Source organism: Lissotriton vulgaris, chromosome 7 (assembly GCF_964263255.1).
Source record: "Lissotriton vulgaris chromosome 7, aLisVul1.2, whole genome shotgun sequence".
Taxonomy (NCBI): Eukaryota; Metazoa; Chordata; class Amphibia; order Caudata; family Salamandridae; genus Lissotriton; species Lissotriton vulgaris.
In genome coordinates, this window is record NC_141695.1 from 1,051,664,219 (window position 1) to 1,051,680,717 (window position 16,499).

General features: G+C 49.6%; 1 protein-coding gene across 1 annotated transcript in view; it reads left to right on the forward strand.

The window, feature by feature from the left end:
• Window positions 1-16,499, forward strand: part of DDX46 (DEAD-box helicase 46) — a 970,300-nt gene that overhangs the window by 831,075 nt on the left and 122,726 nt on the right. The window contains exon 20 of the mRNA XM_086931496.1: window positions 14,773-14,991. Coding sequence (XP_086787622.1) covers window positions 14,773-14,991 — 219 coding nt within the window. The remainder of the gene's footprint in view (window positions 1-14,772; window positions 14,992-16,499) is intronic.

Here is a 16,499-nt window from a genome sequence, read left to right on the forward strand (position 1 = left end):
TCACAGAAGAGTTGAAAAAGAAAACTCACGTAGGCACATGTGTGGCACATATATACAGCTTTGTGCCATCGCTTCTAGCAGCAGCAAGAGTTTGCCGTAAAAGTTCTGGATGCAGGCTGCCACCTGGAGGAACTGAAAAGGTGAGGAATCTGTAGTTAGGTTGAGTATCTCCATGAAATGGTGTAAACACAGTTAAATAACTTGTCCTTTTGATCATTTTCAAATTTGGTCGGAGTCTGAATGCTGATCAACAGAGCTCTGAAAAACATTAACTTTAGCTTCATTCGCTTTGTAAGTACTCTTCTTTGCAGCGGACCTTGTCACTTGCTCCCTCTCACCAGAATTGGTTACTTCAGCAGCATCATTCCCACACTTGATTTCTGTCCCCCAAACATCTATCACCAGCAAGCGAAAAATCCAGATCAGACCCTGCCACCTTTCCATTATATCTCTTAGGGGACCATGAATCTTAGGAAGTGCTGCTCCTCTGTTTTCAGTTCACTGTTAGCCTACGTAGTAGAAAACCAGAATGCAAATTTCTGTGGCCTTAGTTGTGTTCTCCAAAACCTGTTTTTAGGTCGAGCTACTTATAGCTCTGATATATTGTAGGGGAAACAACACTCTTGAACAAGCGGATTCCAAGCGGATTCCTTCCAATGCTCTATTGAAGTGTGACGCTTCACCAGTGCGCGCTTGGCCTCACTCACATCCCATATGCTCGTTCCCTCCCACTCGCTCGCTCCCCCCCCCCCCCCCCCCCCCCCCCACCCCCACCCGACTTGTAAGTAAGCCTCGCACACCACCAGGTTCTTGAAGCGTGACGCTTCGCCAGCACGCGCTTGGCCTCACTCACACCCCATATGCTTGTTCCCTCCCACTTGCTCACTCCCCTGCTCCCCCGCCCCCATCCGACTTGTTTCGCTCTTATGGTTACCTCTTGTTTCGCTCTTATCGTTACCTCTTGCCTGTATCACATCACCTCATTATATATTTTACCTTTCTTTCTCCTGCCCCTGTAACTTCTGCCCTTCATTTCTCCATCTTTGCCTTTCCATGTTTTCCATATTTCCCTTCCTACCAACACTTTCCCCTCTAACTTGGGACTCATCTGCCTTTCGCCATTTGTTTCTCGCTGTGTCTCTCCCTTTTGCTTCTCTTACCTGTGTTTTTTTGTTTGTTTAATTTTAATGCGCAATCACTCTTTTTTTTCCTTCTCGTTCTTTTTCCGCTTTGTCTTCCCCGTTCTCTTCTCTGTTCCACGCGGTCTCCCTCTCTCTTGCCTTCCTCTCCCTTCACCCTCACCCTAGTACGCTCTCCACGTCTCTCCCAGCTCGCCGCAGCCTCACTGTCAGGCTCACAAGAAGAACAAGGCGGCCCTGGTGATCCAGAGCTGGTGGCGCCGCGCACAGTTCCACCGGCGTGAATGGCGCCGCGTGTGGGTGCTCTCGCAGTACACCCGGTGCCCCGTACATTAACTCTACAACTGTTAGATGAATATTTCTCACTCTACTGCTTGTTTTTCCTTTTGACTCAAATTGTGAGTTATATAATTTCACTGCTGGGGCTGGATTTAGAGTCTTGCGAACAGGGTATTTATCTAATGCGATTTTATATAGCGCGAACATCACCCGAAGGGGTCAGAGCGCTCCAGAGGTACTCCATTCCAATTGCGATGGCATACCCTCTGCCCACCTCATTTAGAGTTGGGCCGGCAGGTAGTTTTCCACTGACAGAGCCAGATGTTAGCTCTTGTTAAACTCTCCCCCTGAACCTCTTTCCACAATGTATCGCCTTCCTTCAGGCCGTCATGCCTCAAAGCGCAGCGCTCTCCTAAGCGCCTCGCTTCCCCTCCCCACCTCCTCGTCAGCTTCCCCGCCTCTCCAACCTTTCCTATCCCTCCTCTCCGCCTCATTCCATCACAATTTCTCACTCCACTTTTGTTCTGGCGCCACCCAAGATCCCCTCTCCGCAGTGCTGCATCTGTAAATTCAACCCCCCCCCCCCTTCCCTGCCAGGTTCTTCTGTAGTAGGGAATCTCTGTGTATAGTCATAATCTAGTGAATAGTCCCGCTCATGTGCGTGGACCCCGGCAATCAAAAATAATCTCTTAAGTTGTCAAAAAATTGCAGAACTGCAAAGACACTTAAGAGAGAATTTAAAGACAAATAATGCAGCCTATATCCACAGTCTACACTGTCCAGTACTTCAACTAGAAATTCCACCAAAAACACCACACATACAACACAGCCTGCCCAGTTTCTTTCACAGAAAAACTTGCCTGTACCAGTAAAAGCCTCTGGAATGATAGAGAGGAAAGCCTGGACAGACAAGCCCCATAGGCTTTCATTATGTGACTTAAATAGGATACTGTGCCTTTAAGAGAACTTTCCAGAACTTCTCCCAGTATCCCAGAATGCACCGCAGGTCCCATTTACTTTCAGTTCTTTTTTCCGGCTCCTGCTAACAGGACCCTGGTGCATTGAGCTCTCCCTTTTTCAAGGGTTTATTGGATTTTTGTGCACTTTGTGATTTAAAAGTGTTTTCAGTTTGTGTCTTGGTGCTTTCCCTTCACTCCTGTGTGTTTGTTCAGGCTTTTTAGGGCTCTAAAATGCCTGCTCTTTTCGACAAATGCCCAGCATGTGGGAGGAAGAAGGCCAAGACTGATCCACACGAGGTCTGCATCATCTGCCTTCCTGAAGCACATGTCCCTGAAGAGTGTGACATCTGCAAGAACCTTTCTGCAAGGACTCTGAGGGAAAGGCTGAAGATTAGGCTTCAAGGCCTGGAGGACAAACGACCTGCAGGCTGCAGGTGGGTCTGGGCAGACCGGGAAGGCTCCCTCTGCCTCTGCTCTGCTGAGGCCTCTGGGTGGCTCCCTAGAGGCAGGAAGACCAGCAAACGGTCCCGGTCGACGACGACGTCGAGAGGGATGACAACGGTATGTTCACCATCTCCCCGGGGCTTCGAGTCGAGACGACTGGAAAGATCGACGTTGAAGGGCCGAGGTAGGCCTCCGTCGCAATCCCAGTCGACGGCCTCTTCGTCGTTGACGTCAGCGTCGAGCCATCGATGTCGAAGAAGGCATGACAGGCGTCGGCGCTCGCCGTCGAGGTCACACCGTCGTTCGCCGTTGAGAAGACGATCGGCGACAAGAAGACGATCAGCGTCGAGGGGATCCTTGACGTCGAGGTCCTCGAAGGAGCGGTCGGCGTCGGAAGAGCCGACGTTCCCCGTCGAGGTCTGAACGTTCGACGTCGCGGAGGCGGCGTTCGGCGTGGAGGAAGAAGCGTTCGACGTCTCGGAGGCGGTGATCGACGCCGGAGACGACATTCGACACCAGAGACACGACGCTCGGCGTCGAGGAGGGAGAGATCAGCGTCTAGGAGTTGTTCCAACTCTCCTAAGAGGCTCAGAAGGAGTTCTGGCGCCAGAAGTCACGATGGTTCTAGTGGAGGGCGCCGGAGAAGGCGATCGCCTGCTGAAGGGGCTGGTTCACAGTCCCCTCAGTGGTTTATACACCACCTCGGCCAAAGGCCCCTCCTCCCCCTGTTCCTAAGGAGGATCCTCCCATCAAACCTCCACTTCCGCCCCTACCTCCCTCAGGACAACCACCACCGCTTCCGCCTCGTGGGCCCCTCCCTCGGTTGGAGATGCCTCCCGTTCCTCCGCCAAGGTCGACGTCACTGCCTCCCCTTCCAACACCACCTAAGGGGACGCCTAAACCGCAACCTCAGGATAAGCCACGGAGAACACCTCCACTGAAACCTGCGGAACGTCCTCGGACTTGGAGGTCGCGTTCTCTTTCCAGGAGGAGGGAACGATCATGCAACAGGTCATCCACGAGATCGAGACGACGCCACAGGAGGCACAGGTCTCGTTCCCTGACGAGGTCCTCAGAGACCAGGGACTACTCCCCGACTCTGTCGGAGTCACCAGATACGAGAGTATCACCGGTGGACAATCTGGTGTCCTTTCACGACGTCCTGTTAAGGGGTACAGCTCAGTTGGGCATCTCGTTGACGGTGCCCACTCCCAAGACGTCGGTAATTTTCGAGACGCTGCACCAGAAACATCTGTCTCGACCATTACTGCCACTGGTGCCGGGCCTGGAGGATCCGGCCATGGAACTTTTTCTCACCCAGGCGGTGACTAAGGCGGCCCCCTCGAGACTGCAGAAAAAGTACCGGGCTCCCGATTCGGATCCGGCCTTTTTAAGAGTGGAACCTCCTCCGGACTCTGTGATATTGACGGCGGCTCGTAAACAAAATGCCACCACTCCGTCATCCACGGTCCCACCGGATAAAGAATCCAGGTGGATGGATTCTGCTGGGAGGAAGGTTTGCGGAACGTCGGCTACGTCTATGAAGGCGGCGAGCGCGACGGCCCTGTTGGGGCACTACGACCGCGCACTCTGGGAATCCCTCCAGCAGTTTGTGGAACACGTGCCTTGCGACAAAAGGGAAGATTTCCAGGAGGTGTTAAATGAGGAGATGTTGGTGGCGAATCAGGTCATCAGTGCTGCGGCCGATTCTTCCCTCCTGGCGGCGCATGGCTTCTGCCATGGGATTAACCAGAGACGACGCGCTTGGCTCCGCCTCACGTCGTTAAAACCTGACGCCCAACAGAGGGTTGCCAATTTGCCATTCTCTGGCGAAACTCTGTTCGGGAAACATGCGGATGACAAAATGGCCCGCATGAAGGCTGAGGCTGAGATGCTCACAGCTGTGGGCTTGGAGAAGCCCAAAGAGACTAAGAAGTCCTACCGACCGTTCCAGAGGCGGTTCAGCGGACAGGGCAGAGGGCGTGGCCAACCCTTCGGGACAGCAACAACAGCAGTTCCGAAGGCCGTTCCAAAAGCGCTAGAAGGGCAGAGGAGGCCAACAGTCGGCAACAGCGACCAAAGGCCCGGCCGGGTCTAGGCCCTGAGCTCTTACTTCCCCTACATCCGTTACCCACTTCGGTGGGGGAAGCGTTCAATTTTTTCTGTCAGAGTGGAGAAAAATTACTCGGGACAACTGGGTGCTGAATATTGTTTGCAATGGATACAGTCTTCGGTTCACCAGCCCGCCTCCAGTAATTCCGCCGATCAGCTCGCAGTTCCAACTGCGTGAGCTTCAGACGGAGGCGGATATCCTGTTAAGGAAAAGGGCGATAGAAGTCGTTCCTCTGTCTCAGAGAGGAAGAGGTCTGTACTCCCGGTCCTTCCTCGTTCGCAAGAAGGACAAGAACGAGTTCAGGCCCATTCTAGACTTCAGGCAGGCAAACAAGTGGATTTGCAGAGAAAAGTTTTGCATGCTGTCGTTGCATCAGATTTATCCTCAGTTGCAACAGGGAGACTGGCTGTGTGCTATAGACCCACAGGATGCGTACTTTCATGTGCCCATTGCACACAAACACAGGAAGTTCCTGCGATTCCAAGTCGGCGCCAATCATTATCAATACACAGTACTCCCATTCGGACTGAAGTCTGCGCCGAGAACATTCTCGAAGTGCAGGGCGGTGGTAGCAGCACACCTGAGGAAGAACAAGGTGTTCGTCTACCCGTACCTGGATGATTGGTTGATCAAGGCCTCCTCCTTCTCGTAAGCTCGAGTGCACTTCCAGAAGACGTGCGTTCTCTTGAACAAGCTTGGGTTGCACATCAACATGTCCAAGTCTGTCCCGACTCCGGTCCAATGCATACAGTACTTGGAAGCCTCCATCAATACGCTGTCAGCGAGAGTGTCTCCTTCGGAGGAGCGACGCTTATCACTCCTTCGGAAGTCTCAGGCTCTTATGTCCACTCCATCTACAACAGTGAGGACGGTGTCTTCTCTACTGGGATCGATGGCCTCTTCTATCTTCCTAACGCCACACGCACGACTGCACATGAGACCGTTGCAAGGGTGCTTGGAGGACCAGTGGGATCAGAGGAAAGGATCTTGGGACGACAAGATACGACTGTCTCTGCATGCTCTTCAGTCTCTGAAGTGGTGGTGTTTGGCGGAGAATCTCCTCAGAGGGGTTCCCTTCCACAAGGACATTCCCACGCAGACCGTCGTGACGGATGCTTCCCTCCACGGCTGGGGGGCGCACTCCGGAGACTTGCAGATTCAAGAACGAGGTCCCCGACGGAGTCCACATATCACATCAATTTCCTGGAACTCAGAGCTGTTCACTTGGCACTTTTCCAGACCAACTCGCTGCTTGTACAGACAGACAATACGACCACGATGTATTACCTCAACAAGCAGGGGGGTTCGAGATCACGCACTCTGTCGCAGGAGGCGCAGGCGATCTGGCACTGGCTTCTGGCTAGAGGACTGACGATAACGGCTACCCATCTGCCAGGTGTGCAGATTGTTCAGGCGGACGCGCTGAGCAGACTGATTCAGGAAAACCACGATTGGGTCATAAGCGACGAAGTACTAGGAGAAGTCTTCGCAAGGTGGGGGACTCCAGACGTAGATCTGTTCGCCACTGCCGAAAACCGCAAATGCCGAGACTTCGCCTCCAGGTACTACCAGCAGGGGACGCTAGGGAATGCGCTATGGATCGACTGGTCGAACAGCTTTCTGTACGCTTTTCCACCCATTACCCTGATTCCGGCGGTACTCATCAAACTGGCCCGGTCCAGGGCGAGGATGATACTGATTACCCCGGAATGGCCCAGGCAGTGGTGGTTCACGGACCTTCTTCACCAGTCTCTCCTTCCTCACATACGGCTGCCGTGCAGGCCGGACCTTCTTACGAAGTTCGGGGGGCAGATGTTGCACCCCAACCTCTCGTCTTTGAGTTTGGCGACATGGCTCCTGAGATAGTGCAATATGGCCATTTGAATCTACCTGAAGTTTGCATGGACATACTGAAGGAGTCTAAGAGGCCTTCCACTCGGACTTCCTATGCTTACAAGTGGAAGAGGTTTCTGTATCTGGTGCCAGTCCAAGAACTATTACCCGACGACGTGCAAGGAAGATGTCATCCTTCCTTACCTTCTACATTTGGCGCAGTCTGGACTTAATGTTCACTCCATTAAGGTTCATCTCACTGCATTGACTGCCTACAGGAAATGCCCTTCACAGACTTCCTTCTTCCAGATACCTATGATCAAAGATTTTCTGGAAGGCTTGAAGAAAGTATTCCCTCCGGTCAGGCTTCCTTCGCCTTCATGGGAACTGAATGTGGTGCTGTCCAGGTTGATGAAGGAGCCTTTTGAACCTATTCATAAGGCTTCGTTGCAGCACCTGTCCTGGAAGGCGGCGTTCCTTGTGGCCATTACATCGGCCCCACCAGGTTGAGTGAAATTCAGGCGTTGGGTTGCCAAGAACCTTATACTGTATTTCATGCTGCTAAGGTTGTTATGCGTACTCACCCTAAATTTCTTCCCAAGGTTATTTCTGATTTTCTTGTCAACCAGACCATAACTTTGCCTACGTTTTTTCAGAATCCTTCATCTCCAGCGGAAAGGTCTCTACATTCCCTGGATGTTAGGAGGGTGTTGAAATTTTATCTGGATAAAATCAAAGATATTCGTAGGTCTGACCAATTGTTTATCAATTATGGATCAGTCAGGACGGGTCTTGCTACCTCTAAGCAGTCCATTTCTAGGTGGATTGTGTCCTGCATACAATTGTGTTACCAAAAAGCTAATAAGACCTTAGGAGGTAAGCCTAAGGCTCATTCCACCAGGAACAAGGCTGCCACGACAGCCTTGCTCCGTAACGTGCCGTTTGCAGAAATCTGCAAGGCAGCCACTTGGAAGTCTGTTCATACCTTTGCTAAGCATTACTGTCTGGACACTGATGCCAGGACAGACGCTCAGGTTGGGCAGGCTTCGCTGCGGAATCTGTTCGCACAGTAGTGGTGTTAATCTTCTTCTCTCCACCGCCGCTTGGTGTGGGGATGGGCTTGCCATTCTATTCACTAGATTATGACTATACACAGAGATCCCCTACTACAGAAGGAGTAGTTTCTGTCCTGTAACTCCAGTTCTGTAGTAGGGGTATCTCTGTTATAGTCATAAGCGCCCTCCAACCTCCCCTGTGGAGAAAGTTATTCATGTAAGGAATGCTACAGGTCTGGCGTGTTACGCCTTCAAAAAGAACTGAAAGTAAATAGGACCTGCGGTGTATTCTGGGATACTGGGAGAAGTTCTGGAAAGTTCTCTTAAAGGCACAGTATCCTATTTAAGCCTGAACAAACACACAGGAGTGAAGGGAAAGCATCAAGACACAAACTGAAAACACTTTTAAATCACAAAGTGCACAAAAATCCAATAAACCCTTGAAAAATGGAGAGCTCAATGCACCAGGGTCCTGTTAGCAGGAGCCGGAAAAAAGAACTGAAAGTAAATGGGACCTGCGGTGCATTCTGGGATACTGGGAGAAGTTCTGGAAAGTTCTCTTAAAGGCACAGTATCCTATTTAAGTCACATAATGACAGCCTATGGGGCTTGTCTGTCCAGGCTTTCCTCTCTATTATTCCAGAGGCTTTTACTGGTAGAGGCAAGTTTCTCTGTGAAAGAAACTGGGCAGGCTGTGTTGTATGTGTGGTGTTTTTGGTGGAATTTCTAGTTGAAGTACTGGACAGTGTAACCTGTGGATATAGGCTGCATTATTTGTCTTTAAATTCTCTCTTAAGTGTCTTTGCAGTTCTGCAATTTTTTGACAATTTAAGAGATTATTTTTGATTGCCGGGGTCCATGCACATGAGTGGGACTATTCACTAGATTATGACTATAACAGAGATACCCCTACTACAGAACTGGAGTTACATGACAGAAACTACTCCTTCTCCCCTTTCACTTCTGCCCGCTTTTAATTATTTATTTAGTTGTGCACGTTTTATAATTATTTAGTTGCACGCATTGCTTGTTTAGTGGAGCCAGCGTTTTTACAAAAATGTGTTTGTGTTTGAGCGGCATCCAAGAGCACCTCGCCGCACTGCTATATCTGTAAATTTAAACCACCCTTCCCTGCCAGGTTCCCCTCCCCTCGTGCTTCCCGTGACTGCCCATAGTCCCCACAGCTGTTAGCACTCCTACAATACGGCCACACAAGGCGAAACCTTCTTCAAACAAGCATTAGCAATGCAATAGGTCTCACATTTACATAAGTTTAAGCTATTGCCATTGTAAATGCCAATGCCTTTTATTTATGTTTTACAAACAAAAACATAAATAAAAGGCATTGTCATTTACAATGCAATAGCTCAAACCCGCATAATTGCGAGACCTACGGCATTGCACCACTCAACGCCACAGCACCACTCAACGCCACAGCACCACTCAACGCCACAGCACCACTCAACGCCACAGCGCCACTCAGCGCCCCTCAATGCCACAGCACCCCTCAATGCCACAGCACCCTTCAATGCCACAGCACCCCTCAACGCCACAGCACCCCTCAACGCCACAGCACCCCTCAACGCCACAGCACCCCTCATCGCCACAGCACCCCTCATCGCCACAGCACCCCTCATCGCCACAGCACCACTCATCGCCACAGCACCCCTCATCGCCACAGCACCACTCAACGCCACAGCACCACTCAACGCCACAGCACCACTCAACGCCACAGCACCACTCAACGCCACAGCACCACTCAACGCCACAGCACCACTCAACGCCACAGCACCACTCAACGCAACAGCACCACTCAGCGCCCCTCAATGCCACAGCACCCCTCAATGCCACAGCACCCCTCAATGCCACAGCACCCCTCAATGCCACAGCACCCCTCAATGCCACAGCACCCCTCAATGCCACAGCACCCCTCAATGCCACAGCACCCCTCAATGCCACAGCACCACTCAATGCCACAGCACCACTCAATGCCACAGCACCACTCAATGCCACAGCATCACTCGGCACCACTCAATGCCACAGCACCACTCTATGCCACAGCACCACTCTATGCCACAGCACCACTCTATGCCACAGCACCACTCTATGCCACAGCACCACTCTATGCCACAGCACCACTCTATGCCACAGCACCACTCTATGCCACAGCACCACTCTATGCCACAGCACCACTCTATGCCACAGCACCACTCTATGCCACAGCACCACTCAACGCCACAGCACCACTCAGCACCACTCAACACCACAGCATCACTCAGCACCACTGAAGGCCACAGCTTCACTCAGCACCACTGAAGGCCACAGCTTCACTCAGCACCACTGAAGGCCACAGCATCACTCAGCACCACTGAAGGCCACAGCATCATTCTGTGCAACCATTCAACTACTGGTTCTAATATGTTCTCTCAATATTTCAAGCACCACTCAATGCCACAGCACCACTCAATGCCACAGCACCACTCAACGCCACAGCACCACTCAATGCCACAGCACCACTCAATGCCACAGCACCACTCAATGCCACAGCACCCCTCAATGCCACAGCACCCCTCAATGCCACAGCACCCCTCAATGCCACAGCACCCCTCCACGCCACAGCGCCACGCCACAGCACCACTCCACGCCACAGCACCACTCCACGCCACAGCACCACTCCACGCCACAGCACCACTCCACGCCACAGCACCACTCCACGCCACAGCACCACTCCACGCCACAGCACCACTCCACGCCACAGCACCACTCCACGCCACAGCACCACTCCACGCCACAGCACCACTCCACGCCACAGCACCACTCCACGCCACAGCACCACTCCACGCCACAGCACCACTCCACGCCACAGCACCACTCCACGCCACAGCACCACGCCACAGCACCACTCCACGCCACAGCACCCCTCAACGCCACAGCAGCCCTCAATGCCACTCAACGCCACAGCACCACTGAACGGCACAGCATCAATCAGCACCACTCAATGCCACAGCACCACTGAAGGCCACAGCTTCACTCAGCACCACTGAAGGCCACAGCTTCACTCAGCACCACTGAAGGCCACAGCATCACTCAGCACCACTGAAGGCCACAGCATCATTCTGTGCAACCATTCAACTACTGGTTCTAATATGTTCTCTCAATATTTCAAGCACCACTCCACGCCACAGCACCCCTCCACGCCACAGCACCCCTCCATGCCACAGCACCACTCCACGCCACAGCACCACTCCACGCCACAGCACCCCTCATCGCCACAGCACCACTCAACGCCACAGCACCACTCAACGCCACAGCACCACTCAACGCCACAGCACCACTCAACGCCACAGCACCACTCAACGCCACAGCACCACTCAACGCCGCCGCATCACTCAACGCCGCCGCATCACTCAACGCCGCCGCATCACTCAACGCCACCGCATCACTCAACGCCACCGCATCACTCAACGCCACCGCATCACTCAACGCCACCGCATCACTCAACGCCACCGCATCACTCAACGCCACCGCATCACTCAACGCCACCGCATCACTCAACGCCACCGCATCACTCAACGCCACCGCATCACTCAACGCCACCGCATCACTCAACGCCACCGCATCACTCAACGCCACCGCATCACTCAACGCCACCGCATCACTCAACGCCACCGCATCACTCAACGCCACCGCATCACTCAACGCCACCGCATCACTCAACGCCACCGCATCACTCAACGCCACCGCATCACTCAACGCCACCGCATCACTCAACGCCACCGCACCACTCAACGCCACCGCATCACTCAACGCCACCGCATCACTCAACGCCACCGCACCACTCAACGCCACCGCACCACTCAACGCCACCGCACCACTCAACGCCACCGCACCACTCAACGCCACCGCACCACTCAACGCCACAGCACCACTCAACGCCACAGCACCACTCAACGCCACAGCACCACTCCGCACCACTCAACGCCACAGCTTCACTCAGCACCACTGAAGGCCACAGCTTCACTCAGCACCACTGAAGGCCACAGCATCATTCTGTGCAACCATTCAACTACTGGTTCTAATATGTTCTCTCAATATTTCAAGCTTTATTACAAATGTCACAAAAAGATGTTAATATTTCACTTCTGTTCTTGGATTTTCATCACAATAAAATACACTGAACATAATCTTCCCAAAAGTTATTTACAAAAGTTTAAGCTATTGCCATTATAAATTACAATAACTTTTATTTAAGTATTAATTAATAAAAAAAATAAAAGCCATTGTTATTTGTAATGTCAATACATCTAAGTCACGTAAATACAACACATATTGCATTACAAATGCTATAGGTGTCACGGTTGCGAAAGTTAAAACTATTGGCATTGTAAACGACAAAGCTATTAATTTCGCTATTTTCAAAACCAACACATAAATAAAAAATGTGTCATTTACAATACCAATAGCTCAAACTTTCATAATGTGAGGCCTATTGCATTGCAAATGCTTGTTTGGACTTGCAGTTAGCAATCATGAAACATACATTTTTTAACGGGCGGTATCTCTGGAGATAGTCGCTGTGTTTCGTTAGAGTAATCACGGTTGCCAACGCATTCTATTTCATAGTTCCCATGTCCTTTTCAGTTGCTGATATGCGGTCCTTCAGCAACTCCCACCAAAGAGGCCATTCTGTTTTCAGTGCGATTGAAAGCTTACATGTTACAGCATTCACTAAGGGTATGTTTTTGTATGACTCTGCCTTGTTGCGGATTTAGGTCCGCCGATGTAACTTGCATGTTAATAAATGGTACCAACTGGTGATAGGATGTGTGTGCTATAGGTTGTATGCCTGAATAACACGCCATACTCCTATCATATGTTATGCAATAAGAGGCCTGACATATACCATACCATGCCATCCTTTAAATAACAAACTATAACATTGTTATGCACCAGAATAACAAGCCATACCGTACAATAACAAGCCATTCCATTTTGTACAATAAAAAGGCCATACCTTACATCAGCCGATTTCATACTGTACTGCAGAAAGACCGTTCTTGCCATATCATACTGTCCAGTCAAGTCACCCTCACCTCCTTTTTCCACTGCCCAACCCTGAATCTTCAAGTCACACTCACCTCCGTTTACCTCTACTCACACCTGAACCCTCAAGTAACCCTCACCTCTCTTTACCATTACCCATCCCAAAACCTTAAGTCAATCTCACCTCTACCCACCCCTGAATTGTCAAGTCACCTTTACATCTACCCACAGAGACCTGTCACTTTCACCTCTCTTTACCTATACCCAACTCTAAGCGCTCAAGTGGCTCACCTCCCTTTACTTCTATTCACCCCTGAGCCCTCATGTCACCCTCCTCCCCTTACCTTTAAACACCTCAATCCCCCAAGTAACCCTCACCTTTACCTTTACTCAGCCCTTAACTCTCAATTCACCCTCACCTCCTCTTACCAACCCCTGAACTCTCAATTTGCCTCCACCTCCCTTAACCTTTCTACCCACCTTTAAACTCCTGAGGTACCCTCGCCTCCCTTTGCTCACTCCTGAACACTAAATTCACTCTCTCCTCCCTTTACCTCTACTCAACCCTTAAGTCACCCTTACCTCCCTTTTCCTTTACACATCCCTAAACCCTAAAATCGTTTTTTTGTTTTACAAATAACATAAAAATGTTATTTAAAAAAAGAAAACCACATACATGCGAGGTAAATTACTCGTTAGTAAGGGTACAAATACTTCCATGCATGGTACTTAATTTTGTGGAAATGACTGCATGGTAAAGTCTGCAAGGTATAAGCTGTTCTCCTCGCCCCCCTCCCCCCTCCTTCTAAGTTGTTGCTTGTCCGGACCTCCCCTGATGTTGCTTGACTTGTGCACCCCCAGGCTCTCCCTCTTCATTACTTGCCCCATCCTGTGCTTCCAATCAAAAGAAAGCAGCCAAAAGTCATGACAGCGGGTGTCAAGATGCTACAAAGATGCAAACGGCTCTGCGTTACATCAGGAGCGCAGCCTTTTTGCACTATCTTCATACGGGTATAAAATGACGAACTTCAGGCAGACATCCGATAATGTAACTTTTTTGTGTTTGTTTGTGATCGCAGAGAAGAATTCCATACTCCTATTCAACATAGTTAAAAGAAATTGATGAATCCATAGGCAAGACCTATTGGCTTTGAAAAGGTTTGTTCTCTAGGTAGCTCCCACCTGGACAGCAGCCCCGCTTCCTTTTCACGCTACACAATTGCTGTTGTGTTTTCTTTGGCTATGCATGCCATCGGCAAGGTTCGGTATAGGTGGGACACTTACAAAGGTGTCACCAATTCCCCTTGTCCAACCGCCCCCCCAACGCCCGCCTCCACCTACTGCCTGCAGCCCGCTCTGCCAATAGTTGTTCGCCCCAGTATAGCTTGACAAAAGCATGGCTTCTGATGAGCCAGCTAGGCCCCTCTCTCTGAAGGTACAAGACTGTATGATGAAAGGGGTTGCTGGTAAACTTCCAGAGTGCTGTAGGACTGAATTTAATATTGCTTGTATATAATGTATACAATGTATGAATCTTTAAAGTTTGATATTAGACACATTTTTCGCACTATAAATGATGCTTCGTTCTCCCCATTTCATGGTCCAGATTCTACACCTCGCTGCTCTTCACCACCCTCTAATTGTTCTGTGATCTGGATTGATGTCTTTTTGTATCTCAGTATTCTGGAATTTGTTCTCTTCATCTTTTGTTTATTTCTTCATGTAATAATACGGAGAGTGCACATAAAGATACTTGTGTTTAATTCTTCCTCCATTTGCAGAGACTGTGTTCGCACAACAACGTGTTTGTCAACATGTGTTCCCCAATTTACTTTGGGAAATGAACTGCATATATATTGTGTCTCCAGTTTATTGTATTGTACAGTTATGTATATTGTTCCTTGCAGGATGTCATGCAACAGGCCACAAATGCAATCTTACGAGGGGGCACCATTCAGGCTCCGACGGTATCTGCAAAAACTATTGCCGAACAACTGGCTGAAAAGATAAATGCTAAGCTTAACTATGTGCCCGTCGATAAGCAAGAGGAAGAAAAACAAGATGGAGCACAAAATGAATCATTCAAGAGATATGAGGAGGAATTGGAGATTAATGACTTCCCACAGGCAAGTAGAGTAGCTCAGTTTCTTTACATTCTTCGGATGAAACAATTTTACATTTGTTTAGGTGTTGCCTACCACACAGCGCAAGCTATCTCTTTGCGAGAAGACCTATTGTCTGCGACAAGTGGGTTTAGAACCTGACCAGACCTTACTGTTGGTTGGCTGTGTCACTCATTTGCTTGCTTCCTCATTACTTGTGTTCTCTATTGCTTAATTTTAGGCATTGTTCTTTCTCTGTGGTTAAGCATTCCATGAGACTGCATATGGTTTCCAGTTGTCCTTGTGTACTTCTCTCCCCCAAGCCCCGTGTTGCTTTCTCTTGCCTGTATGCTTCTGTCCCTCACTCTGCTTGTTGTGCTTACTTTTGTGTTCTTCTGACCTCCCCGGGTTGCTTTCTCGTCCACGTGCTTCTTCCCCACAGCTCAATGTTGTTCTCTCTTGTCTGTGTGCTTTTAGTCCCCCGTGCTCAATGTTGCTGTCACCCATGTCTAAGCCACCCCCTCCATGGCGCTTTAGCCACCAGGTCCTCCCTGTTGCTTCCTTCCACACCTGTGACATGGCCAGCCGTGTCCTAGGGTTTTTCTTTTGCTCCTCTTTAGCTATGCTGTACAGCATCTCTAAAACCCATTGGCTTAGCCAAAAGGGCTCTAAAGAGAAACCTTTTGGCTCTGCCAATACTTGTTTTATCTGGTTTCTCAACACTAAGTGTGTACCGTGAACTCCATTTTGAGGCCTCAAATTTGTCTTAATCCGATACCAGGAGCTATACAGGCAGCCACATGTCTGTTATATTGTTAAAGATATATATATTTGTTTTGTTGACGATTACGATTGTGAACACATTTTCCTGCTGCAGCCATTGGAACTGGTGGTAATGGGGTTGAACATGTTCTCACTTGCAGCTCTGAAAAGTATTAGGTTGATGTATAGACTTAAATTACAAAAAGTGTTACAAACAAATTGACATAGGCAAGAGGGTTGCTGTATATATGGGGCCTAGCCATGCACTGCTAATTGCGCTTCCATATTACATTTCTTATGAGATGTTCTATGATATCATTGATACTTCTGAAATGACATAATTGATTAACATCACTGCAACATCTGAAATGACTTCACTGATGGCAACACTGTGCATGGCTGGGGCACAAGTTATAATTACTTTAGGACATGAGTTGACTTACTTGAGATAACTAACTGATGAATTTCAGTGGTGTTGATCATTTAAAACTGTATGTTGCAGGTTTTTATCATATGATGTGGATGAGTCTAAAAATAAACTACTGGAGAAACGTTGTGGCACTGAACACAGAAAGCAAGTGTGTGTGTGTGTGTGTGTGTGTGTGTGTGTGTGTGTGTGTGTGTGTGTGTGTGTGTGTGTGTATATATATATATATATATATATATGTACATATATATATATATATATATATATATATATACACAAAGGTTACAACTACACAGTATGTTGTCTATTTCCATGGTCACATGATCAACTTAGAGGCTGGATG